Raw genomic sequence first — 25021 nt, forward strand, 5'->3', positions numbered from 1 at the left:
GGTCAGTCCATAAAGGATGCCTGGCCAAAGACAGCCTTGACCATGTTATTCATCTAAGGGAGAACGTTTCTAAAACGGCCCCAACATAGGATAACATGAAGACCATTAGAAATGTGAGTTCCTCCCCGAGTGAGGCACCCTCACTATTTTCACAATTGACCACAGTCAGAAGGAGAATCAGAAAAAAAAAAAAAAAAAAAGAGTAAGAAGGAAAAGCAGAATCACATGTTGCAGTGAGGGCAATATGTCTTGTCTGTGGACAGACCATGCAGGGGCAAAACGAAGACAGAGCCTCCTTTGTTGGAACCGTCTGCCTTCCAGGGACTAGTGTTCTTTTCTGGAAGCTACTAGTCTCTCCTCAATTATACACAAGTTATTACTGATTTACTTTACTATACCTTGATGCACCCATACACACACACACGTGGTTGAAACAGTATAGTTAAATGACCATGTATTATTTAGAGATTTTACATTGTAGTTTTCATATCAGAAGCCAATTATATATGAATTGACTTTACTGTCTTAATTTGGGCTTTAAAAATAAGTGTTCAAAAATATCTAGCATGTGTATACTTACAGCTGATTCACATTGTTGTATGGCAGAAACCAATGCAACATTGTAAAGCAATTATCCTCGAATTTGAAGAATAAAATTTAACCCCCCCAAAAAGTAACAACAACAATTACGGAGCAGATGGTTCGCAGGAATTCTGAGATGATAAGGTGTGTTTTCCCTATTTTAATTTCTTTACAAATCTGGAGGTAAAAAGTTAGCTAACTGCTTCACCATCAGTCCAAAGAGAATTAGGGATTTTAGAAAATAAATATTACTGTAAGTTGCATTAAAGGATAATGCGATTGTTGATACTAAGAATTTGTCAGATAAGTATGGCATCTTAAAACATTACTCAAAAAAAAAATTACTCAGCTAATGGAAGTAGCACAGTTTTATAGGTTAACACAATGTAATATTGTCAGAGAGTTTTTAAGAGCAAATGATAGAGATAACAGTTCCGTACATTATAGCTCATTTTACTTGTATGCTCATGTTTAGATTTATCTACTCTTAAATAATGGTCGGTAAGGAATTTAGTAACTTCAGATTAATGTAGCCTGTTGGCAGAAATCCCGCTTTTTGGTATGAAGTGATAATGTGTAGGATCATCTGTCCCTCCCTCCTCAGGAATGTAAGCTCCAGTGGTGGCCAGGTTCGCATCTGTTTTACTTGTTGGCGTTTCTCAGCTGTCCTCCGAGAGGTGCCTCACTCAGAGAGATGCTCAGAGAAAGGTGGTTTCTCCACTGAAAGACTGCACAGCGATACTTTATATCCCCCAACAGAGGCAAACAGATCCTTCATTTACATCCCCAAAGTCACTGAACAATGTATGAAAGGGTTTGCCTCAAGAGTATTTTAATAATTCTTCATGCATCTTCTGTGTTCTGTTGGAATACTTCCTGTACTTAATACAGAAGCTTTTTAAAGAAGATAAGGAGCTTTTCAGTTTGCACCTGTATCTTATTTCTAAACTGGGATTTTATAACCTGAGTAATCGTACTTTGGAATCAACCTTTTTAAAGTAGACCATTTTTAAAATTACCAGCTCAATACATTTCTTTAATTTCTCCAGTATATTTGTGTAAATTACAAAGTTTAAATTATGGCCCTTTTTTGTAAACAGGGTTTCCTGGTGGCCATGAAGCCCGTAGTTTCATTTCTCCCAGCCTGGAAATCTTTTCTAAAAGTGCCACCACATGTAAAAGATTAAGAGCTTGGATATGGTTTCATAAATTTCTTAGGAGTCTTTAGAACCCTCATAAGATATATGCAAGTATTTAGTGGTCTCCTGGGCTTGGGGATGCGGTTTCAATTCCTGGAGCGGGACAATCCCCTGGAGAAGAAAACGGCAAGCCACTCCAGTATTCTGGAGAATCCCATGAACAGAGGAGCCTGGTGGGCTACAGTCCATGGGGCCACAAAGAGACACAACTTAGTGGCTAAAAACAGTAACAAAAAGTGGTCTCCTTTAAAACACGAATTCCTTTGCATTCAAGAAACATTAAAGCCTCTAAATATCAACATTTCCTAGGGGTACCCTGAATGTTTAGATCAAAGTACCCCTGTTGAAAGTGTATATTGGGTCAACTTGGATATATCCATTTAACGTCTGCAGAAATATGCAGCTTTATCACTGTAAATTTGGAGTCCCCTTTGGGGGGGTTCCAGAATTATCTTACATTCACTCTCCCCATTTCCCAGTTCACTGAAGCATTCAAACAGAAAAAACAAAATCTCAAACTGTTCCAGTAGTGGGAAGAAAATGATTGTATTCTTATGCAAATTTTACATACAGCTCCTTTCTTCTGAGCAAAAGGGGAAAAAAAAAAAAAAAGGAAATGCATATATCCTGATGCAGAACAGTGAGATGTGTAACGCAGTGCCTTTCTACATACCTGCCTCGCCAAGAGTGGAAGGTGTGGAGAAACCCTCTCAGACGGGCAGCCTAGTGGGCTCTCACTGACGGTTGCCTCTCCTCCCAGGTCAGGAGCCCTCTATTATAGGAAGGAGGCTGCATGGCTGGGACTGTCCCTCCTGAGCGCTGCATCACCCACAGTTTACTAGCAATCCCAGAACCCCAGGGAGAGCAGGATAAACCTCAAGTCAGGAGGGGGAAAAGGCCCGCCTCGGATTAGACTGCCTCCAACCCAGTGCTGTGACCTCTGGGGCAAGAGCATTCTGCCTTGAGGGGGGACATCCTATGTGTCATAGGCTGTTTAGTGGTACCCCAGCCTCTACCCACCAGATGCCGGAAGCGCCCCTTTCCCGGCCATGACGGCCCACAAGGTCTCCAGACCTGGCCGGTCTCCCCCGGGAACCACTGCCTGATTTGGTCAGACTCAAAAATGGGATTCACCAGGAAGATGCTCCCCCTCGAATTCTGATTGCCCTCATGTGTCTCAAGTCATAAAATTTACATGCCTATTCTGTGTATTTTTTGGACCAAAATGACCAGTAGTATCTTGCCTCAGCTGTAAAATAGTGACTGTGTCGGTTCTCTGAGGAAGAAGACAATCTTCCATACAGGGTGTTCCAAACAGGTCAGTCAGGCTGCAGAAGCAGACCAGCTCCTCAGCAAGACCCAAGCGGTGTTACTTTCAGCGCTGTTGGCTGGATTATTTGTCTCAGGATTATTTGCCTCCTCCTCTCAGGAGGAAGGAGCCCTCCCTCTCTCTCCCCTCCCCAGGCTGGTTAGCCATCCAATTGTTGATCTGAACAGGCAGACTCAATCTCCATCTGAATAAAGAAAGTGTTAGAATCTACACTTAATTCAACCTTTTCTATGAATCGAGAAATCCCAAGCCCCTCATCTAACCAATCAGGAAACTCTAAAATGTCAGTAAAACAGAGATAATGATTTAAATTGTATTACTAAGATGATAAATTATCAAGTAAGGCAAACAATTAGAAAAGCAAACTTTTAGAAATTAGGAGTTATATCTTAAGTGAGTCAGTAACAGTCTCGGAAGTCCAGATGTCTTAAAACACTTGTTTGATAATAAACCAAAGTAGTATACACCTTTACACACATTTCCACACTGAAGAGCAGAGTAAGCTTGTAGTTCCCTAATAGAACTAGCTTCTTAGTCCAGAATAGTCCAGAATTTTCTGCAGCCTTAGGAGCAAAGAAACATGCTTTTTTCATGAGCATCAAGAAAAAGCACTGGGGACTTTCCTGGTGGTCCATGGTTAAGACTTCACCTTCCAATGCAAGGGATGTGAGTTCAATCCCTAGTCAGGGAGCTAAAACCCCATATGTCTGGCAGCCAGAAAAACCAAAAGGTAAGACAGGAGCAATATTGTAACAAATTCAACAAAGACTTTTAAAAAATGGTCCATCCAAAAAACTCCTAAAAAAAAAAATCAACACTAGTATTCTCCTGGTTAGCCCAAGCCAAAAAAGAGTTAAAAAAAAAAAAAAAAAAAAGAGTAGACTAGAGAAGCTTAAAACATAGGAAAAGGAAAGAGCAGAAGAAGAGTTTTAACAAGCGGAATATGGGGCAAAGGATGTTCTGCCCCCATAGGGCATGCTTCACCTTCACCTGCCAAGAACCTAGGAGTTCACGGCTAAGGGTGTGGCTGTGGAGTCAGAGGGATGAAGCCGCACCCAGCCCCTGGCTAGTAGTGACTTTCAGTTCAGTTCAGTCACTCAGTCATGTCCGACTCTCTGCAACCCCATGAATCACAGCACGCCAGGCCTCCCTGTCCATCACCAACTCCCGGAGTTCACCCAGACTCACGTCCATAGAGTCAGTGATGCCATCCAGCCATCTCATCCTCTCTCGTCCCCTTCTCCTCCTGCCCCCAATCCCTCCCAGCATCAGAGTCTTTTCCAATGAGTTAACTCTTTGCATGAGGTGGCCAAAGTACTGGAATTTCAGCTTTAGCATCATTCCTTCTAAAGAAATCCCAGGGCTGGTCTCCTTCAGAATGGACTGGTTGGATCTCCTGGCAGTCCAAGGGACTCTCAAGAGTCTTCTCCAACACCACAGTTCAAAAGCATCAGTTCTTCGGCCCTCAGCCTTCTTCACAGTCCAACTCTCACATCCATACATGACCACAGGAAAAACCATAGCCTTGACTAGATGAACCTTTGTTGGCAAAGTAATGTCTCTACTTTTGAATATGCTGTCTAGGTTGGTCATAACTTTCCTTCCAAGGAGTAAGTGTCTTTTAATTTCATGGCTGCAATCACCATCTGCAGTGATTTTGGAACCCAGAAAAATAAAGTCTGACACTGTTTCCACTGTTTCCCCATCTATTTCCCATGAAGTGATGGGACCGGACGCCATGATTTTCGTTTTCTGAATGTTGAGCTTTAAGCCAACTTTTTCACTCTCCACTTTCACTTTCATTAAGAGGCTTTTTAGTTCCTCTTCACTTTCTGCCATAAGGGTGGTGTCATCTGCATATCTGAGGTGATTGATATTTCTCCCGGCAATCTTTTGATTCCAGCTAGTGTTTCTTCCAGTCCAGCGTTTCTCATGATGTACTCTGCATAGAAGTTATATAACCAGGGTGACAATATACAGCCTTGACGTACTCCTTTTCCTATTTGGAACCAGTCTGTTGTTCCATGTCCAGTTCTAACTGTTGCTTCCTGACCTGCATACAAATTTCTCAAGAGGCAGGTCAGATGGTCTGGTATTCCCATCTCTTTCAGAATTTTCCACAGTTGGAACTCATTTAACCCCTTCGGCTTGTTTGCTAGCCCTGTGAGATAGGAGGCGGCTCTCTAATCCTCAGAATGTAACACTCAGGGTAGCTCAGCGCCTGGCATGTGAGCCCTTGGTACGAGGTGGTTCTGCCTTGTTCACCCTGAGTCCCTGGCGCCTCAGGCTGTGTGGCTGCTGCCCTTCCCGGCCCCTCCCTTCCCCACTGCATCATCCCCGCCAGATTCAATTCCCTCTGGTAGCACTTTGGCTCTAATGGGTAAAAACTCAACTTTCCGCCCATTTCCTCTCTCTTCCAGCTCAGCTTTTCTGAGCGACTTTTAATAAGCAGCTCAAATCCAGCCCTCACTTTTCTACCTGACTTTATTTTTCACCACTCGCCGGAATGCTTTTCCCATGTGGGACAGTATAGTGGTCTCTCTGTGACTCTCAAAACTTCATTGTCACCTCCTCCTGTGTAAACCCCGCCCGTCCTTGAGGGTCAGCTTCAGTCCCGGCCTCTTGAGACCACCTAGGTCACTGCAGCCTTAGCCACCCGATGTTTCTCAGGCAGCTCCACGTGCCCAGTGATTTGTAAGGTACCAGGAACACTAAAATGACTGGGATGTGGCCCCCACCTGTCTGGGATTCACAGATCCTCAGACGGTAGACAGGCAGGTAAATGAGAAAGAGCTCCAGGTACTGTGCTGGGTTACCCTTCCCCTGGTCCCTGACTGGGCATCCTCACAAGGATTGAATTATACTTTGTTTTTTTTGTACTCTGGCGGCTGAGCCTCACATCCCCAGTAAGCTGTAGGCACAGGATGAGTACACAGTGAGCACTTTAGAACAGATGCTGGCTTGACCTTTAACCTCAATGCATATATAAAAGGAAGCATGGTTGCTCAACCTGTTGTAATGGGCCTCCTAAACTTCAAAATAAAAATTAGAAGACAAAATTGAGAGGACTTCTCTGGTGGTCCAGTGGTTAAGAATCTGCCTTGCAATGCAGGGGATGCGGCTTCGATCCCTGGTTGGGGAGCTAATACCACATGCCTTGTAGCAACTAAGCTCATGAGCTACTACTGGTGAGTCCGTGTGCAGCAACAAAAAGCCCCACCTGATGCAGCGAACATCCCACGTGCTGCAACTAAGACCCAAGGCAGCCAATTAAATAAAGTGAACTTCCATAATACTGAATTATTTTTTTAAAAAAAGCTGATAATGATGTTAAGCTCCTGGCCATCACCATAAACCTCTTGGTGATTCAAATGGTTTCTAGGCCTGCAGAATTCATGGAACAGTGTATTTTTCAATTAGGAATTTATAAAATGAAAATAAAGACTCACCCTCTGAACCAAATAAACGTAGCTTTATGGAAAAGTCACCACGGTCTCCTTTTTCTCTCATTCCATCATGGACCAGAAAAACCATCATCAAAACTTGGCATGAGCATTTCCTGAATTCCTGAGTTTCTGTCTCCACTGGAGAGGTGAGAAAGTATGAAGCCAGCTCAGTTCCCACGGGTAGAGCCACCTTTTGCGTTTGGCACTGTGCCCGTGTCAGTGCTGGCAAACACACACAGTCGGCCCCTAAGAGAACTAACTGTCCAGGTGTCAGTAAGCTGTGCCCAGTGGGATCCTGTATGTCACAGGCTCTGCAGAGCATCCTCAACAAGCCTCCCTTCCCCTCCCACTGAAATTAAACTATATTTCCTTTGTACGTGGCTTGAGAGTTTTCAGGCATTTTTATTTGTAAACTTCCCAGAGGCCTGCGTGAACTAGCACTGCCTCCTCCTCTGCCTTATCACCATGCCCAACGAGGTAATATTGATATTTCCAAGTTGTCTCATGTCGCTAATACAATATTCACTACCTAATGTGGTGGGGCGGAGAAGGCAATGGCACCCCACTCCAGTACTCTTGCCTGGAAAATCCCATGGACAGAGGAGCTTGGTAGGCTGCAGTCCATGGGGTCGCGAAGAGTCAGACACGACTGAGCAACTTATTTTTCACTTTCATGCATTGGAGAACGAAATGGCAACCCATTCCAGTATTCTTGCCTGGAGAATCCCAGGGACGGTGGAGCCTGGTGGACTGCCGTCTGTGGGGTCGCACAGAGTCAGACACGATTGAAGCGACTTAGCAGCAGCAATGTGGCAGGGGGTGGAGGGGAGTCAGACCAGAGATTGAAATTACCACTAATTCTCAACTAGGGAGAACCCTTTCTTGTTGAAGGGCCAGCTCAGATTACTAGAGGGAGGCATTCCATGCTCTAAATGCTAGTATTATAACAGAGGACAGAGAGAAAGCCCTGTTCTCATGGAGCTTGTATTCTAGTCCTGTAAGAAAGATCAATAAGTGACCTAGTTTTAGATAGTGTTAAGTGCTATAAAGACTCAAGATGGGATGGGATGATGATAATGACAAAATAAGATAGTTGGGACTTCCCTGTCAGTCCAGAGGTTAAGACTCCACGCTTCCACTTCAGGGGGTGTAGGTTCAATCCCTGGTCAGGGAACTTAGATCCTGCATGCTGGGCAACCAAAAAAAGAAATTTTCTTGAACTGAATAAAAATGAGAATACAACCTGTCAACTTAAAAAAATTGTATTAAAAATTGTTAAAGTGTTCTTGCAGTGCAGAGTGACAGCAGGCCATGGCAGACTCCGCAGTGGCGTTATCCGGGAGCCGGGGGAACATGCGTGGATGGTGCTCCGTGTCAGGGTAGTAATGGCAGACAGCACATAGTTCCAGGCACAGTTGTAAATGCTTTAAATCTGTAAAGCCTAGTATGGTTGTCCCAACTCATGTTGTTGTTTAGTTGCTAACTCGTGTCTGAGTCTTTGTGACCCCATGGACTGACTGTAGCCCACCAAGCTCCTCTGTCCATGGGGATTCCCAAGCAAGAAAACAGGAGTAGGTTGCCATTTCTTCCTCCAGGGGATCTTCCCAACCCAGGGATCAAACATGCATCTCCTGCATCTGCAGGTGGGTTCTTTACCACTAAGCCACCAGGGAAGCCCTCCCTAGCCACATAGGGCAACTTAAATTTGAATTAATTCAAATCAAATAAAACAAACTTTTCCTTTTCTCAGATATACCAGTTACCTGTGTGCCAGGGGCTCACGTGGCTGGTGGCCACGTTGTTGGGCAGCAGAGAAGAGAGGATTTCTACCACTGCAGGAAGTTCTCTCGGGTAGCGGCTCTTTAGATTAACTCATGTAATCTTCACAACCACCTGACTAAAGTAGGTACTGTTCTTCCCATCTTGCAGATAAGGAAAGTGAGGCACAGGGAGTTTATACATAACTCGTCCAAAGGCCCAGACTTAACAGGTGGCAGGGCCAAGATTCAAACCGGGGCCGCCAACCTCTGGATCCAGAGCCCGGGGGTTCATCCCTACCTGCCGCATCACTGTAGCTCATCCTCAAGTACAGCTCCCCTCTGCAGACCACCGCCAACAGGATTTTACATCTTGGTAAAATCTTATCCCTGAGTGCTTTACGGTTCAGCTCAATGAAATTCTAAGCTAAGGGTTAGATCTTTCCTGATTTTAAAAGTGTTAGCATAGTTTCCCCTTCCTTAAAAAGAAAAAGAGGGACTTTCGTGGTGGTCCAGTGGCTAAGATGTCATGCTCCCAATGCAGAGGGGCCCGGTTTTGATCCCTGCTCAAGGAACTAAGATCCCACATACTGCAACAAAAATTGAAGATCCTGTGTGCTGCAACTAAGACCTGACACAGCCAGATAAATATTTTTCAAGAAGAATTATGTGGTTATCTATGAGCCTGACACATAAACAGTAAATAGTAGCCATAATGACTATTTTTGTGAATGACGTTCAGCTTTACACGATTAAAAAATGCCTTTGAGTATTTTCTTGCCCCGAGTGCCTCAGACCAACCCAGAGGCCAGAGCTGCGGGAGACGGGACAGACTGTCGCCAACAGCATCACTGTCGGCAAGCCCGCTTCACTCTGCAGTGGTCGCCCCCCAGAAAAGCAGAGGAAAGCCAGAAGAGCATCTCTGGGCATCTGTTTTCACCGAGACAGGAGCTGCTTCACACCCTCCCACAACCAGCAAAAGAAGTGCCCCACATGATCCAGGGCGACCATCAGTTACCAAAAAAATTGGAGGAAAAACAAATCCCACCAGCTCCCAAATGACCAATAGACTCCACCATATTTTGGTCCAACCAGAAGAAGCTGAAACACCCAAGAATTTTGGACTTCAAATGGAAAATCTGGGCACTCTAAACCAGAATTGCCAAGTTCCAAGAATGTGGATACAGGGACTTCACTGGCGGTCCAGTGATGAAGACTCCATGCTCCCAATGCAGGGAGCCAAGTTTCAGTCCCTAGTCAGGGAAGGAGTTCCCACAGGTCGCAACCAAGAGTCCTAATGCTGCAACATTAAGATGGAAGATTCCACGTGCAACAACTAAGACCTGGCTAGCACAGCCAAATCAGTATTTTTAAAAACACAAACATGTGGCTACATCTTATGCTTATTATTGAAAGTATCTATTGGTAAAGTGATCTATTGGAGAAGGAAATGGCAACCCACTCCAGTGTTCTTGCCTGGAGAATCCCATGGATGGAGAAGCCTGGTAGGCTGCAGTCCATGGGGTCGCACAGAGTCAGACACAACTGAAGCGACTTAGCAGTAGCAGCAGCATTGGTAAAGTGAGCCCTGAAAGAGTGCCATGAATGGAGGATTATTATTAACCCCACGGAGGAAGCATGAGGTCAAATATGAGAGGAAAACAAAACAAAGGTCATTGTACAAATAGAAAAAGGGACACAAGAAAATAGTGTCAAGGTCAAGGACAGGAAGAATGAGAATATACTGAATTGCATCTCCTTCTCTGGAAAATCCAAATGAATATAAAATGCAGTGATTGTTTTCTTTCCCCAATTCCTTCTTCTCCCCTCCCACAGCTGACAGATAATCTGTGAAATACAGTGGCCCTTTCTCTTATTGTACCTTTCTTTGTTTTTATTTATTTCTACTGGGATAATGGCTCATACTGATGGCTTATTTATCTAAAATGAGCCAAATTCTGTCCCAAAGACAAACCTTAAATCACCTGCATAGTACCTGCCTCCCTTGCCTTGTTCTCACACGCGTCAGCTTCATCCGGATCTCAGCGTTGTCTGTTTGTTTTAAATGCCAGACCTTCTTAATAGATCAGTGTTTTGTGTGGAGTTTTTCTTCTCTCCCTGGAACTCAGTGAGCAACCTACTAAAGAACTGGAATATAGAATTCTAAGAATTCTCCTGATCCGTGACACAATAAAGAATCATTGTGAGTAGAAAGAACTTCATGGGAGATGCCCTAAATGTCATCAGTAAACGTGCCTCGTTTATTCTACACAGCACAGGAAGCTCACAGAAAGGACACTTCTGAAGACGTGGATGATCTATTGTCAGACCTGTCAGCTCAGTAGATAGACAATCAAGAGGTCAAGCAACCTTAGGTGGACATGCTGCACCAGTCAGAAAGGTTCTAGGGAATGAAGAGCTAGGTAAATGCCTTTTTTTTTTTTTTAAAGAATAATAAGTTTATCTTCTTTTAAAACTATTTGAACTCACCTGAATGCAAAGAAAGTCCAAAAGGCAGAGGATATATGTAAATGTATGGCTGATTTATTTTGCTGTACGGGAGAAACTGGGCTTCCCAGGTGGCACCAGTGGCAAAGAACCCGCCTGCCAATGCAGGCGACGCGTAAGAGACATGGGTTTGACCCCTTGGTTAGGTGTTCCTCTGGAGGAGGAGCACAGCAACCTACCCCAGTATTCTTACCTCAAGAATCCCATGGATAGCGGTGCCTGGTGGGCTATGGTATATAGGGTCAAAAAGAGTCTGAAGCGACTTTGCACACATGTGGTAGAAATTAACACAACATTGTAAAGCAACTATACTCCAATAAAAAATAATTAAAAAAAAAGAAAAACTCAAAAAAGTGTGTTTAAGGAAAAAGCCCCATAAAAATACTTTATTAGTGATCACCAGAGGATATGTAATTACTGAAACTGAATGGTTGGCCCTGATGCCTTTAGTCACTGACTTGACTATTGTTGGACTGTTTCAATGATTTCAAAGATCTCTACTATCCTTTAAACTTGTTGGAAATAACCCACATAGGCCCATTTTGTAGAAGGGCAAGCTGGGAGGTGACTTGATTTGCATGATTGCCTAGCTCAATTATAATGCTGTCCAGGATGACACAGAGGACAGTGGAGCCTGGCGAGCTACAGTCCATGGGGTTTCAGAGAGTTGGACATGACTGAAAAACAAAGATCGACAGGACTGGGAGAGGGCAGAGCTTTCTAGAATAGCACAAGGACTGTTGTTGAGTTGCTAAGTCGTATCTGACACTTGGCGATCCCATGGACTGTAGCACAACAGGCTTCCCTGTCCTTCACCGTCTCCCTGAGTTTGCTCAAACTCATGTCCATCCAACCATCTCACCCTCTCTCATCCCTTTTTCCGGTTTCCCTCAATCTTTCCCAGCATCAGGGTATTTGCCAGTGAGTCAGCACTTCACATCAGGTGGCCAGAGTGTTAGAGCTTCAACCTCAGCAACAGTCCTTCCAGTGAATATTAAGGGTTGATTTCCTTTAGGATTGACTGGCTTGATCTCTTTGAGAGTTTCCAAGGGACCCTCAAGAGTCTTCTCCAGCACCACATTTCAAAAGCATCAATTCTTCAGCGCTCTGTCTTCTTTATGGTCCAACTCTCACATCCATACATGACTACTGGAAAAAGCATAGCTTTGACTAGACAGACCTTTGTTGGCAAAGTGTGATGTCTCTACTTTTTAATATGCTGTCTAGGTTTGTCATAATTTTCTTCCAAGGAACAAGCGTCTTTTAATTTCATGGCTGTAGTCACTGTCCACAGTGATTTTGGAGCCCAAGAAAATAAAATCTGTCACTCTTTCCACTTTTTCCCCATCTATTTGCCAGGAAGTGATGGTACTGGATGCCATGACCTTAGTTTTCTGAATGTTGAGTTTTAAGCCAACTTTTTCATTCTCTTTTTTCACCCTCGTCAGGTCAGTTCAGTTGCTCAGTCGTGTCCGACTCTTTGTGACCCCATGGACCGCAGCACGCCAGGCCTCCCTGTCCATCACCAACTCCGGAGTTTACCCAAACTCATGTCTATTGAGTCAGTGATGCCATCCAACCATCTCATCCTCTGTTGTCCCCTTCTCCTCCTGCCTTCAATCTTTCCCAGCATCAGGGTCTTTTCCAATGAGTCAGCTCTTCGCTTCAGGTGGCTAAAGTATTGGCGTTTCAGCTTCAGCATCTGTCCTTCCAATGAACACCCATGACTGATCTCCTTTAGGATGGACTGGTTGGATCTCCTTGCAGTCCAAGGGACCCTCAAGAGTCTTCTCCAACACCACAGTTCAGAAGCATCAATTCTTCGGTGCTCAGCTTTCTTTATAGTCCAACTCTCACATCCATGCATGACCACTGGAAAAACCATAGCCTTGACTAGACGGACCTTTGTTGGCAAAGTAATGTCTTTTCTTTTTAATATGCTGTCTAGGTTGGTCATAACTTTCCTTCCAAGGAGTAAGCGTCTTTTAATTTCATGGCTGCAGTCACCATCTGCAGTGATTTTGGTGCCCCACAAAATAAAGTCAGCCACTGTTACCACTGTTTCCCCATCTATTTGCCATGAAGTGATGGGACCAGATGCCATGATCTCAATTTTCTGAATGTTGAGTTTTAAGCCAACTTTTTCACTCTTCTCTTTCACTTTCATCAAGAGGCTCTTCAGTTCTTATTCACTTTCTGCCATAAGGGTGGTGTCATCTGCATATCTGAGGTTATTGATATTTCTCCCGGCAATCTTGATTCCAGCTTGTGCTTCCTCCAGCTCAGTGTTTCTCATGATGTACTCTGCATACAAGTTAAATAAGCAGGGTGACAATATACAGCTTTGATGTACTCCTTTTCCTATTTGGAACCAGTCTGTTGTTCCATGTCCAGTTCTAACTGTTGCTTCCTGACCTGCATACAGATTTCTCAAGAGGCAGGTCAGGTGGTCTGGTATTCCCATCTCTTTCAGAATTTTCCACAGTTTATTGTGATCCACACAGTCAAAGGCTTTGGCATAGTCAATAAAGCAGAAGTAGATGTTTTTCTGGAACTCTCTTGTTTTTTCTATGATCCAGCAGATGTTGGCAATTTGATCTCTGGTTCCTCTGCCTTTTCTAAAACCAGCTTGAACATCTGGAAGTTCCCGGTTCACATATTGTTGAAGCCTGGCTTGGAGAACTTTGAGCATTATTTTACTAGCGTGTGAGATGAGTGCAATTGTGTGGTAGTTTGAGCATTCTTTGGCATTGGCTTTCTTTGGGATTGGAATGAAAACTGACCTTTTCCAGTCCTGTGGCCACTGCTGAGCTTTCTGCCACTGGAGTGGTTTTATCTGCATATCTCAGGATATGCACAAGGATAAAGGCTTGTGCTTTTATATATCAGTGGTCATCTTCTTAGATGCCCAGTGAGAGTTTGGCTAAATATGTTCTATTAGCACGACTGAAACAATTGACTAGTTTACTTTATTGTAAGTAATAAAAGTATGGCTAAATTAAAGTGTGCAGAGCTTTGATTAATGATGCCTTTCTTTTCTTAAAACCTATACTCTTATTAGTCAGGCCCGTAAGATAGATAACAGAAAAACCCTATCAGCTAAATCCATTGAAATGGTTCATCTGTTTGGCAAACCACACACAGAGTTTTTTTTAAAGCAAGTGTTCGCTTGAGCACATCTCAGCCTCAGAAATACAGTTTAGGATAGTGATCATCAAGCAGTAACATTTAAGAAGTATCTCCTATTTCATTAGTGTGAAAAGACAGTTTGGCATTTGGGTCACCATAGCTTAGAGTTATCAACCCGCAGACAATTAAAATCTGCAGTAATCACAGTCAGATGTAGAAATGGAACCACTCATCAGATATGACCTGCTAATTTTCCTTTCCTTTTAAAGGCAAATATCACTAGGTAGAACTAGGTGTGTGGTGAGCCGTGAGGTTTTACATGTCCCTAGATCGTTGCCTCAACCACAAGCTTGTCAGAAGCTCACGAATGGCATCTCTATTTAGTTGCAAATGTTTTCTGCGCTAGCTTCTGAAATGAAGCTATTTGGGTCATCCTCGGGGGAAGTCAGCTGGAGGCTGCCCAGAAAGAGCAGGAGGAGGACAGGAAGGGCCAGGTGGCGCCATCACAGCCCCACCAGCCTTGGCCACCTCCTTCCTTAGACGCACCTTCCCTGAAACAAGCAGCACTGAGCTAACTGTGCTGATGTGATGCCCCGGGGGCAGCCCCTCCTGGCCAGGGTCGGGGGAGGATGGGGTGCTGGTGCCCCTGCCTCCTGGGGTGGGGTCTGCCGGAGCGGGTGAAGTCACCCAGTTTTCCAGGAGGCTCCAGGCACTCCTGGAAGGTACCAGATGGCTTCAGACCATGGGACTGCACATGCTTGTCTTTACCCGGCCTGCGCTGCCCACTCGGAGGGCCTTTTAGACAACCTGAAACACAGACCTGTTTTCTTCCTGAGACATTTGCACACGGAAGCGCCGAGCCCCTACCAGTGTACAGACACTTGACATATGATTTTGTACATAGAAGCCCAATCCGCTCCCCCTTAAACTATGAGCTAATCAGACTGCAGAGAATCATGGTTCATAAATCCATCGTGTAGGCCTCCAGTGACTGCAGACTTCCCAGACGACCACGTATCGTATTTCCCCACCTAATTGCGGATCCCTCTAATCACATCTATTACAGCTTTCATGTTAGGCTGTGCATTCTTTCAAGGAGGAAATGGCTGTCAGTGACTAAAGAACTATTGATGGGCCTTACATTTTATGATGGATAATGTCAGAGAATTACAGGAAGGTATAACACATGGGGGTGGGGAGGTACTCAAGGGCTCGTCACAATCATTTTCTGCATGTCTCAGGGACACTAAATTGTTGCTTTTATAAAAACTGCCTTCCCATCAATTTTTCTCCATTCTGGTAAAGCAACCCAAGACTACCCTGAAACAGCATAATTAAAACATATGATACCACTTTGCTAGTGGATAGTTAGTGGTTATGTTTTTTTAAGAGAAACTGCTTTATATTTTTCTCTGACTATAAAGTAATATATTTTCATCATTAAAGAAGTTTTATGTGCTCAGTCACATCCGACTCTTTGCAACCCCACGGACTATAGCCCTCCAGGTTCCTCTGTTCATGGGATTTTCCAGGCAAGAAGAAACTGGAGCAGGTTGCAGTTTCCTACTCTAGAGGATCTCCCTGACTCAGGGATCGAACCCACATCTCTTGTGTCTGCTGCATTGGCAGGTGGATTATCAGTGTGCCACCTGGGAAGCTTACAGACCAGCTATTAAAAGATGATATGCACTATCCACCCAGACAGAGAACAGGCCTCACAAAATATCTCCACCCAGTTTCCACTCATGTGGATGAGTGCAAATTTAGTGCAGGTACCACTTTATCACCGTAGACCAGACATAGGTTAAGTGCTTTATCTGAGACATCCCCCAGTCACTGTGTCTTGTAAGTACTGGTATTGTTCCCTGTGTCATGGGAGGACACAGTAGGGGCAGACAGAGATTACAGTTAGAACGTGGCTGAGTCTGAATTGGAACCCAAGGTTCTGATTGGTGTGCTAAGCTCTCAACTCACGTGTTGTATTAGTTTTTAAAAATATCCCAATTCCTTAAGAATGATTAATAAGATTTTTTGTCACTTTAAAAACAGTTGCACCTTTTATTTTCAGTGTCCTTTTTGCTTCTACTTTTTCATGGTGTCCATTCCTTTTATCAGAATATTTTTGGAGTGGCTGCTGAATGCTTTCGTCTCCTTGAAATGCCGTCCTTTTTCTTGGTGCCCCAACTCTTGAGGACTCTCAAACAACTTATCAGTTGAATTTCTTAAATAATATGTGCAAGTAGAAATGACGGGGTCATGCAACTCACAACAGTGTCTTTATCCAGGATGGTTGTGAATGCAGAATAACGTCAGGATTCACTTCTCAGAGATGGTAAGTTTCCCTTCCTACAAGCAGGTATCCTGGATTGAGAGCTGATGGCCTAATTAGCCTTCGGCCTTCTTGTAGCTTCTTGTAGAGTCTTATAGATTGATTCAAAGTAGGAAGTAGGTTCTACTGTCCCTTAGGGTGCCTGGCTCTGCCTGCCTGTCTCTGTTCACTTCCCTGAATGGCTTCTCTCCAATGAAAAGGGAAAAGGCCATCAGAAAATGCCCCGTCTGCTTTTATGTTTTCCTCTTTGGAAGGAATTTGAATCCTTTGCTAGCTCATTTTCAAACTCAGATGATGTTCAGGAAACATCATACCCTAGTGTGGGACCAAGTAAACAATATTTGTACATTGACCAACATTTACGTAAAATAATATAGCTGATGTTTACGGAGGACTTAATACGTGCCAGACACCATAAGTGATTGCATTGAGCACTTAACCCTTTTTATGTATTTGTTTATTTGGCTTTGCCATGTCTTCAGTCTTTGTTGAGGCATGCCAGATCTTTAGTTGTGGCATGTGGGATCTAGTTCCCTGACTAGGGATTGAACCTGAGCCCCCTGCATTGGGAGCTTGGACTCTTAGCCACTGGACTACCAGCAACATTCCAGCACTGGGACTGGCTCCTTAAGTTAGATATTACGATAGTTTCAGTGACAAAATAGGGTTAGATTTAACCCCTAAACACTCAAGCACCTCAAGACTTTTGCCTTTCTGCCCTTTTTTTAAATCCTACTGTGCTAAGCAAATCTTTGTTGGGCCGCAGGTTCTTGACCTTGAAATACAGAGGTGTGGAAATACAGAATAGTTGGTTTTGAAGGTCTCTTCCACCCTCAGCCTTTCCTGAGTGTATGAATCTACTTAGGGCACCACCTCAAGGCTGGAAACCATCTCTTCTCCTCTTACACTTCATCACGCCACTCGCCACCTTTGTCCTCTGGCCAGTCTTCATATTCACCATGACAGTGCTTCAGCTAAAGGACACCAGAGCCGCACAGAGAGTTCCCACAAGAAAAGCCGCAGAGGTCTTTATGCACAAAAGGCTTGGACGCCGAGGGTCTGGACAGAGCCAGGCACCTCCTGCTGGGTCTCAGGCCCTGCCGAGCACCTGCAGAGGCAGCCAGACTCCTGTCTTTCTGGTGGTTCATGGCCTGAGAACCAGATGTGAATGGGTTATAACTTATTCATGACTAGAATCTAAAATAGCTTGTTATAACTAATTCACAGCACCACGTGAGTACTGGGTGTGCTATATTTTTTTTCAGATTCTAAAATTATTACCCTATTTCCACAAGCTTTGTGTCGAGCAAAAAAGATAGGTCTACTTTGGATCACCCAGGAACAAAGAAATGTCCCATTTTTAAATGGTGAGACCCTTCCCTAACAAAGATACTTCATTTCTTTTAGTCTAAGAAGTGTGGTCCAGGGATACTTGAAAATATTGCTTCTGGCATGTGAAGAAATTACGGGATGAGGTCATGTTCGAATCAGCACTGTGGCAGTGCTTATTTATTAATGCCCTGTAATTCTTGTTGAGATTCCCCACTCGGCACCCTCGGAAAGCCATAGAAAAGTATCTGAAGCTTGTACGTAATGCGGGAAGGAGTGCAGACATGGAGGAAGAGTGGGTGGGCGGTGGTTTGCCAGGAGCAGTGTAGATTGCAGGACCGGTGTGCAGAGGCCCCGTGCTGGGGTGGGGAGAGGGGCAGATGCCGAGGGTGAGGGGCCAGCAGCGTAGGCGTGCGGGGGGAGGCTGAGGGGAGGCAGCTGGCAGGCAGGGCCTCTGGGAACATGGAGCTGGACTCCAAGAACATCAGAGGGATATGACACGATCAGGGCTATGCCTCGAGAGGAGAATGTAGGCAAGATCTGAGTGTGCCTAGGAGAGCCGTCAAAGCAAAAGCAAGGTACCTGTTTAAAAGGGGAAAAGATGAATCTGGCTCGAGTGCCTCCGCCACTGGAGTCCCAGGGCCGTCTCTGGCTGCTGGTGGCCGAGCTGAGGCACTGCTTTTGGCCCCAGAACAGGCTCCGTGCTGACTCAGCCCCCAGAGGGCTCCTGTGAGCCTGGCCTTGGACAGGGAGACAGGGAATGTGGCCCCGGCTCCTGGACTGGGCACCGGCCAAGGATCAGGACGCACGCATCACGTGACAGTACCTCGTCGTCTCTTCCTGTGCTGCCTGGCTGCTTTCCAAAGAAAGGCTGGCTAGGCCCAGAACACCCTCGCCCATTTCCTGGAAATCCTGGCTGGTATTAAGAGCAAGACTCAGGACTTCCCCAGTGGGGCAGTGGTTAAGACCCCTCACTACCAATGCAGGGGGCATGGGGTTTGATCCCTGGTAGGGATCGAGTGGTGTGGTCAAAAAAAAAAAAAAAAGCAGAATTGTTGGTGAGTTGTTTCTGCTGTGTTGGATGGACAGCACAGCCTTCTTGGTCGTTGACTCACCTGCGTGTAGGCAGTGGTGAATCCTGCCTGCGTCAGCAGTGGAGCTCCAGGCCCATCCTGGTGGTCTGCCGGGGTGGGGGAGGTGGTGGGCACTGCATCCCTTCCAGCCAAGACGCTTCTGCAACAGACGGTGCTCCTTTCCCCCTCGGCCACAGAGCACTACAAGACACGTGCTTTGTGGAAAGCATCTGAATCCCTGAATGAATCTGAGATCCACGCACAGGACCCGAGGGCGAGGAGCAAGGCTCGGATGCGGCATTTCTTGAACTACCCGTTCGCTTGTGCGTAGGTAGGAGGTTCCTGTTTTTCCCCAGAGGGGTGTTTGTGAAGTGACATAAGTGATGGGAAAGCACTCTGTGCTCGTGTGAGCGGAGACAGTTCCATAAATAAGACCCTAATGTCATCATTTATACAGTAAAGCCCTGAAAGGGGGGAAGGGACATTAGTCGTGAGTTCGGTTGAAAACTGGACGTGAACTACTGACGGGCCATTTGTCCTCAGGCCGAGACACAGCAGACCCAGCAAGGTCGGGGTCCTTACGTCTCTCTGAGAACAGTCACGGAGAGCATGTCGTCACCAGGAGATGATGTTAGTGTCCCTCCCCACTCTGGGAAGCTGTCGCAGCCAGGTGCCCACCTTTATAGAAGTCAGTCCTTTTCGAGTGTTAAGTTTCTGAACATGTAGAGCAAACAGTAAATTCACAGAAATTTAAATCTTAGTGAATTTGCCAAAGGGGGAAAAAAACATGGATGTGGCCTAACCTCCAAACCAATTAAGGTAACCGGTTCCACAGGTGGGCCCACTTGGAGATGCCCAAGGCATCTGCTTCTGCCAGGGTTCCCTGGGGAAGATGCGGGCAGAGGGCGGGCTTGCCCTCTGACTGCTACCCCGGCCGAAACCTAGTCCTCTGCAGCGAGGACCGCATCTCCCAGGGGAGAAGAGGGCCCGTGTCCAGGCCACGCTGCCTTTGACCAAGCAAATAACTGTAAAATCGCCGATGGCTCCTGGTAACAGAGAAGAAACGGGATTGCCTCGAGACAAAAAGCTGCAGTACAAAGAGCCCACAACATGTAGTGTGTGCCCTTTTGACCTGAAAAGTGCAGTGTTTTGCCAGCCACACTTTATGGATGTCACCCGCCATTACTGGCTGACACAGCTGAGGGGGCCTGAGTGCCTTTGCTCAAGCCGGATGCATTATTCATCTGCAACAGACGCCTGCGTTTTCCCTTCATCCGTCTCGCTGACCCTTCCAGGGAGGGGTCACGAATGCTCCTTCATGTCTCTGAATCCCATAGCGCCTCAGAGATGCTGAATACAGCCTCCCAGGACTGATTCCCTCCCTTCCTCCAGACTGTCTGCATCTCAGCTGCGTCTCCTTGATCTAAACAGGATGCTTCTGTAGCTTCATTCATGTCAGCTTCTTGGAAGGATTAAGTCGTTGCGGTGATTCCGTGTCATCAGTAGCCAAGGAGATGACATTAAACCATTACCTTTTCTCTTTTAAAATATTTATTTTACATTATTTATTTGGCTATGCCAGGTCTCAGTTGCATCACGTCAGATGTTTAGTTGTGCCACGTGAATTCTTAGTTGCAGCGTGTAGGATCTAGTTCCCTGACCAGGGATGGAACCCAGACCCTCTGCACTGAGAGCACGGAGTCTGAGCCACTGGACCACCAGGGCAGTCCCAAACCATCACCTTCTTTAAAACAGCAGCGACTCTCTATTCTCCGGAAGTCAGTGATACTGTTTACTTCTTTGTGCTGATGAGAAAATAAAGTATTGACAGTAATCTGGATCCCATTTGGAGATGAGACTTGTCTCTCTCGTGGACATCCACCAACCAGAGGCTGCCCTGCCCAGATGGTATCTCCTCTTCTGGGCCTTGTAAGTCAGTGTAGATTGTGGAGGAGGAGACACCAGCATCCAGATGGAGTATCACAGGGCTGAAAAACCCTTGTCCTCCAACTGTCCGAGCTCCAAACAGAGCCGGCTCTGCCCATCATACACTCACACTCCCCTGTATGTCTTGTGTTCCTTCGTCTCCAGACTGCCTGCCTGCGTGAATGGGAAGCTTCGAGGGCACACTTTTATTTCTGTAGTTATGGTGATGAATTAATGAATAACAGATTTAGTGCAGTTCAAGTCACTGACTCATGAAGGCAGCTAGAATGCGAATGCTTATTTAAATCATTAAATTTGTTACAAGTAAAACATGTTTTAATATTTATTTGTTTGACCACCCCGGGTCTTAGACGTGGCACACAGATCTTCACTGTGGCTCGGGGGCTGCTCTAGTTGCGGCATGGGTTTAGTTGCCCCGTGGCACGTGGGATTCTTAGTTCCCCAACCGGGGATTGAACCCATGCGTGCATGCTCAGTCACTTCAGTCGTGTCTGACTCTTTTGCTACCCCATGGACTGTAGCCCAGCAGGCTCCTCTGTCCTTGAGATTCTTCAGGCAAGAATACTGGAGTGGGTAGCCATACCTGCCTCCAGAAGATCTTCCTGGTCCAGGGATCAAACCCAGGTCTCCTGCATTGCAGGCAGATCCTTTACCACTTGAGCTACCAGGGAAGCTGGGGATTGAACCCGAGTCCCCTGCATTGGAAAACAGATTCTTAACCGCTGGACCACTGGCAACGTCCCCACAAGTAAAACTGAACCCCATGCTGTGATGTGGAAAAGGGGTGCCTGTGGAGGCCACATTTCCACTCCCCTCCCTGCTCCTGACGGTACGTCATAGAAGCGCGTATTTATTTCTGGGCACCTCATTTGTACCATCAGCGCTGGACAAAACCATTTTGCAATTTTAGTATATCGTGCTTTCTTTGCACAAGGCATGCCTTGAGAGGTGCAAAATTAAGTCAGAAGTTGGTGGAAACAAAGGCTCTTTAGCCCCAAAGGCCTTGAGCTCCCCTGGTGCCACACCCACGCTCAACAGCCTGGCGCTGGGGCCCGCTGGTTTAGCAAGTGCTGACAGCTGGCCTCTTGGGTGCCACGCTCCGAGCAAGGGCTTGGGATCCAGCGGTGACCCAACCTGCAGTCTGTGCATGGAGGCAGGAGGTAGTTGGCTAGTTGTGGGCTGGCGGTGAAGGGCGGGAGGCGTGACCACGCCCAGCCTGGGGCCAGGGCGGAAGTGAACTTGAGTCAAGAAGTAAAGACATGCAGACCTCAGCTCACAGGGAACGGTGGGCTGAAGAGAGGACACGAGAGGAGCCTTTTGGGCAGAGGAACCCAAGACAGGCCCCCAGGGTGCAGAGGCCAAGGCCCTGGAGGCTCACTAAGCCACTGGGCGTGGAGACCACAGGGCTGGTCCCGGGGCTTCGTGAACCCACCCCACTCAGAGCTGTGGCAGGTCCTGTTAACATCACTCTGCTCCTCTGTGGGGACAGAATCGAGGAGGTGAGAGGGGACAGAGGGAGGGTTCTACAGTGATCCAGGTGAGGGTGATGTGGCTTAGGCGTAAGACGGAGAAAAACCAGTGGTTTCGAGAACTGTTTTCGAAGTAGGGTCACCAAGACACAGCGGTGGCTGCTCCAGGTGGCAGAGAAGATGGACAGCGAGGGAGCTCTGGACACCTGGTCTGTTCTTTACCCGCCTGGACCCACCAAGTTCTGGATGGAATGTAAATGGTTCTTTTTCATCAATGGCAAACCCCTAAAACACAGGCTCTGCTTTTTCCATTAGCCACATTAGCACAGATTTAGGTCTGTCCTTTTAAATTATTTCTGGCTGCGCTGCATGTGGGCTCTTAGTTCCCCGACTAGGGATCAAACCTGCACCTCTTCCTTTGGAAGCTCAGTGTCTTAACCAGTGGACCAGCAGGCAAGTTCCAGGTCTATCCTTTTAAAGAGAAACACGTCTCCCGTGGAATTGCCACATACCCTTCATGGCTCACACCCTGGACTTGCCTTGCTCGGAGCTGGCGCCTTATTAGGTCAGTATACTCCTCCCAAGGCCACATCCTGACCATGCCGTCAGGATCTCAGGCACCATGGCGCTACAGTTAGAACTAGTATCTGGCCCGGCAGTCATGTACAAGAAGCTTGTGGCTGCAGCAGGGAGACAATTCCGGGGGTGGCAGAAACCTTCCTTGCTCCCACAGGCAGGCTGCTCTCGGCTCCTCCGAGGGCAGCTCTGGTGGATGGAAACTCAACTGTGGCATGGCCTGCGGCCAGACCTTAGGTAGAGTTCCAGGCCTCTGGGGAGATCCGATCCTCCTTCCATAGAGATGACTCTCCCATTTATTCAAGCCGTTCCTTCTTACTGGGTTTTGAGTTTGCTTCCTGACTCAGTTCTGACCGTAGAAGGCAGTGCAACGACTGTCCTCACAGCTCCATCTCCCTCACACGGAGGCTATTATCTCCCTCTGGTGGATTCCTAGAGGTGGAATTGCTAAGTCAGAGGGAAGACAAATTCTAAGGCTCCAGGCAGCACTTTCCCAGATCGCTTCCTGTACTAAGGCGCGGTGAACACTCCCACCCAAAGCTGCGTGTTCCATTTCCTCTTGTGTGTCTGCCTGTGCGCTCAGTCGCATCCGACTCTTTGCGACCCCGTGGACTGTAGCCCGCCAGGCTCCTCTGTCTGCGGGATTCTCCAGGCAAGATTCCTGGAGTGGGTTGCCATTTCCTTCTCCAGGGGATCTTCCCGACCTAGAGTTTGAACCCGCGTCTCCTGCGTTGGCAGGCGGGTACTTTACCACTGGGCCACCGGGGAAGCCCCTCAGTTTCCTCTTAGTCACTGCTGTGTCTCGCCAGCTTCTCCCCTGCTAGGCGTGTCTTTCTAGGATGTGCGGGTGAGCATCCTCCTCCCAGGCTCTGTCTGGCGCACTCTCCGTCCTTCCCTGCACATCTTCATTTTCCTTTGAAGGAGCTTTCTCTTGTGAAGAAAAACGCATGTCCTGGGGTTCTAAATACACCCCATTCTTAGCTCAAGAGTTGGGGTGTAGATTTCACCACGGGACTTAAGAATGGTATTGAAACATGTATATGAAACGAGTCGCCAGTCCAGGTTCGATGCACGATACTGGATGCTTGGGGCTGGTGCACTGGGACGACCCAGAGGGATGGTATGGGGAGGGAGGAGGGAGGGGGGTTCAGGATGGGGAACACATGTATACCTGTGGCGGATTCATTTTGATGTATGGCAAAACCAATACAATATTGTAAAGTTAAAAAATAAAAAAAAGAGATAACAGACTGAGCTTGGTGTGACCATTGCGCTGTCACCTCTGGAGCGGCCCCTTGAGCCACGCTGCTGCCCTACCACACACCCAGCCACCGGAAGCCCCGTGAGAGGTGGTGTTTCCTCTGGGGGGTGCTTGCTGGCCCAGCAGACTAGGGAAAAAGCACCGTGAGGCTCTGTATTCACAGGAATAATTTATAGACAGATAATCCACATTTCATCCATAGCATTTTCCAGTACTATGCAAAGGTGTCTTGAATTACTCTGGTAGCCTTTCCAGAACGGCCGGCTGACTTCACCGCATTTCTCGAGTTACAGTTAGGCCAAGAGTCTGAGCCCTGAGTGAGCAGCTGATGATGGAGGCTGGAAGATGAGGGGCGGGGAGTAGGGCAGGGTCTGAGTCTGGACTCCAGACTCCTCCTTGTGGCCCCATGGGATCATTCTCAGGAAATCAGAAGAAAAGAGAAGGGTCTGGTTGGGGGCTGGCTCTCAAGTCTGTGACGTCCTGGGGGGCTTCCCTCTGAAATGCCCCTTCATCTCCCTCCTACTCCTGGCCTGGCAGCTCTAGACTTCACTTCCTCAGCTGCTGGTTTTCCTGGAAGGAGGCAGCCAGTGCTTCACCTGCTCAAGGACGTCTTTCAGGAGTGAGTCTGGCCTCAGTCGGTCGCAGCCGGGTAGCCCGTGGCGAGGCCTGGGTTTGGAATCAGGGAACCTTGTGCATCCGGAGCTGGGCCTCACACTGCCCTCCACCCCACAAAGCCACAGGGCAGGCGGTGGGGGGACAGGCGGCAGGCAGTGTCCTTTTCCTGCCTGTCACCCCGCGACCCTCCTACCACCAGACCCTGTGTCCCCCGCAGGTCACCTGCATGTCAGCATGGCAGCCACAAACCTGGAGAACCAGTTACACAGCGCACAGAAGAACCTCTTGTTCCTTCAGCGGGAGCACGCCAGCACGCTCAAGGGGCTGCACGCGGAGATCAGGCGGCTGCAGCAACATTGCACAGGTATGGGGGTGGGGGCACCCAGCAACCTTCAGGGACCGGGGCAGGGCGGGGGGCGGGGGGGGTGGGCAGTCCCAGGCCTGTCCTCCAGGGCTGCCGAGCAAAGCAGA

At 47.0% G+C, this 25021-nt stretch overlaps 1 protein-coding gene across 2 annotated transcripts in view; it reads left to right on the forward strand.

Moving 5' to 3' along the window:
* CCDC92 (coiled-coil domain containing 92) overlaps positions 1–25021 on the forward strand; it is a 37249-nt gene that overhangs the window by 7486 nt on the left and 4742 nt on the right. For both annotated transcript variants that reach the window (XM_055550811.1, XM_055550812.1), the window contains exon 2: positions 24768–24914. In XM_055550811.1, the coding sequence (XP_055406786.1) occupies positions 24785–24914 (130 nt within the window). In that variant the 5' untranslated portion in view covers positions 24768–24784. The remainder of the gene's footprint in view (positions 1–24767; positions 24915–25021) is intronic.

Source organism: Bubalus kerabau, chromosome 16 (assembly GCF_029407905.1).
Source record: "Bubalus kerabau isolate K-KA32 ecotype Philippines breed swamp buffalo chromosome 16, PCC_UOA_SB_1v2, whole genome shotgun sequence".
Lineage (NCBI taxonomy): Eukaryota > Metazoa > Chordata > Mammalia > Artiodactyla > Bovidae > Bubalus > Bubalus kerabau.